At 42.0% G+C, this 1,236-nt stretch overlaps 1 protein-coding gene across 1 annotated transcript; it reads right to left on the bottom strand.

Annotated features, from left to right (window-relative positions):
* Positions 1 to 615, bottom strand: LOC145793855 (uncharacterized). The gene is made up of 2 exons (XM_082876736.1): positions 423 to 615; positions 1 to 326 (listed from the first exon to the last, which is right to left on the bottom strand). Exons 1-2 carry the CDS (start codon positions 613 to 615, stop codon positions 1 to 3), a joined length of 519 nt encoding a protein of 172 aa, XP_082732862.1.
* Between the last annotated feature and the right edge of the window lie 621 nt (positions 616 to 1,236).

Below are 1,236 nucleotides of genomic sequence, written 5' to 3'. Positions count from 1 at the left end.
CTAGGGTGCTGGCACAGGATGGTTTCTGGTGTTGCGGACTGGGCCTCCTTCGCGTGGTTGGTTGTTGTTCCTTGATCGCTGATTTCGAATGCGTTCGGAATCTGCTAAATCTCGTTCCACAATTAAAGCTCGATCCACCATCTGGGCATAGGCGGAGAGTTGCACTGCGATCAATCTTCCTCTAATGTCTGTGTCCAAGCCCCATTCAAATCGCCTAACCTTATCCTTTTCATTTGCTACTATGGCTGAAGCATACCGTGAAAGAGCTTCAAAACGGTTCGCATATTGAGCGACTGACATTTTTCCTTGTTTCAGTTGGAGGAACTCTTGAATCATTTCTTGTTTTAGCGAGTTAGGAAAATACTTTTCCATGAACAGGTCTTCGAACTGTCTCCAAGTTAATGTCTCTACTTGTCAAGTACTTTTGATCATTTCCCACCAATGATCTGCTTCCTCTTCCATTTGAAATGCCGCCATGGTCACTCTATCTTGTTCATTTCGGATGTCAAAAGTATCTAGCAACTTCTTAATTTGTCTTAACCAAGCTTCAGCTTCATGGGGGTTTGATCCACCAAGGAATTTGTGGGGACGTAGCTGTTCAAATTTTGCTATCATCTCCGATTTGTTTTGATCTTGGTTTCGGGGTGGTATATTGCCTACCCTATCAGCAATCGCGCGTATAATTCAAGCAACATCGCCATCAGGCACTCCATCACCATTACCGTTGTTATTATTTCTTGGGGATTTTCTTGTGATTTATTCATTTATTTATTATCATATTTATGTGCAAGGATAGTTAAAAAAAAAGACTTCATTAATTAGATTAGATAAGCTACAATTAACAAAATACAAATAAAACAAAGGAAAAGATTAAATAACATACTACGGGCAAGAGATAGCCCCTACAATCCGAGTTAACTCCTACACTCACAATTCTAAACTAGGCAATTTTTTTTTTTACATGTGAGCATACAAAACAACCAGTTAGTCTAGTTTATAGTTCCCTTAAGACCCCTTAAAATAGCCAAGGAAAGTCTCTCTACACCAGGGCTTCCGGCTCCCATGTGGCTTGGAAAAGTCCCATGAATCGCCACAGCACCCTTACGAAGATAGCAGTTTCGCACACACGATGCCCTAGCAGCAGCACTAGCTCCTCCCGATAAGTCCTCCAGTCCCTGAAGTTCACTGACCCATCTCTCCATACAATTCTGCTTGGGTCGGGCATGATACACTGAA

Source organism: Camellia sinensis, chromosome 6, assembly GCF_055761805.1.
Source record: "Camellia sinensis isolate YWXY chromosome 6, ASM5576180v1, whole genome shotgun sequence".
In the NCBI taxonomy this organism is placed as follows: Eukaryota; Viridiplantae; Streptophyta; class Magnoliopsida; order Ericales; family Theaceae; genus Camellia; species Camellia sinensis.
Note: the sequence above shows the minus strand (reverse complement) of the source record. Positions and strands in the feature narration are given on the sequence as shown.

What these genes read in the sequence shown, in the direction of transcription:
- LOC145793855 (XM_082876736.1), bottom strand. Translation starts at nt 615, where the DNA reads ATGATAGCAAAATTTGAACAGCTACGTCCCCACAAATTCCTTGGTGGA. An exon ending in TTGGTGGGAAATGATCAAAA is followed by an intron (nt 327 to 422) that starts GTACTTGACAAG and finishes AAATGATTCAAG; the next exon opens with AGTTCCTCCAACTGAAACAA.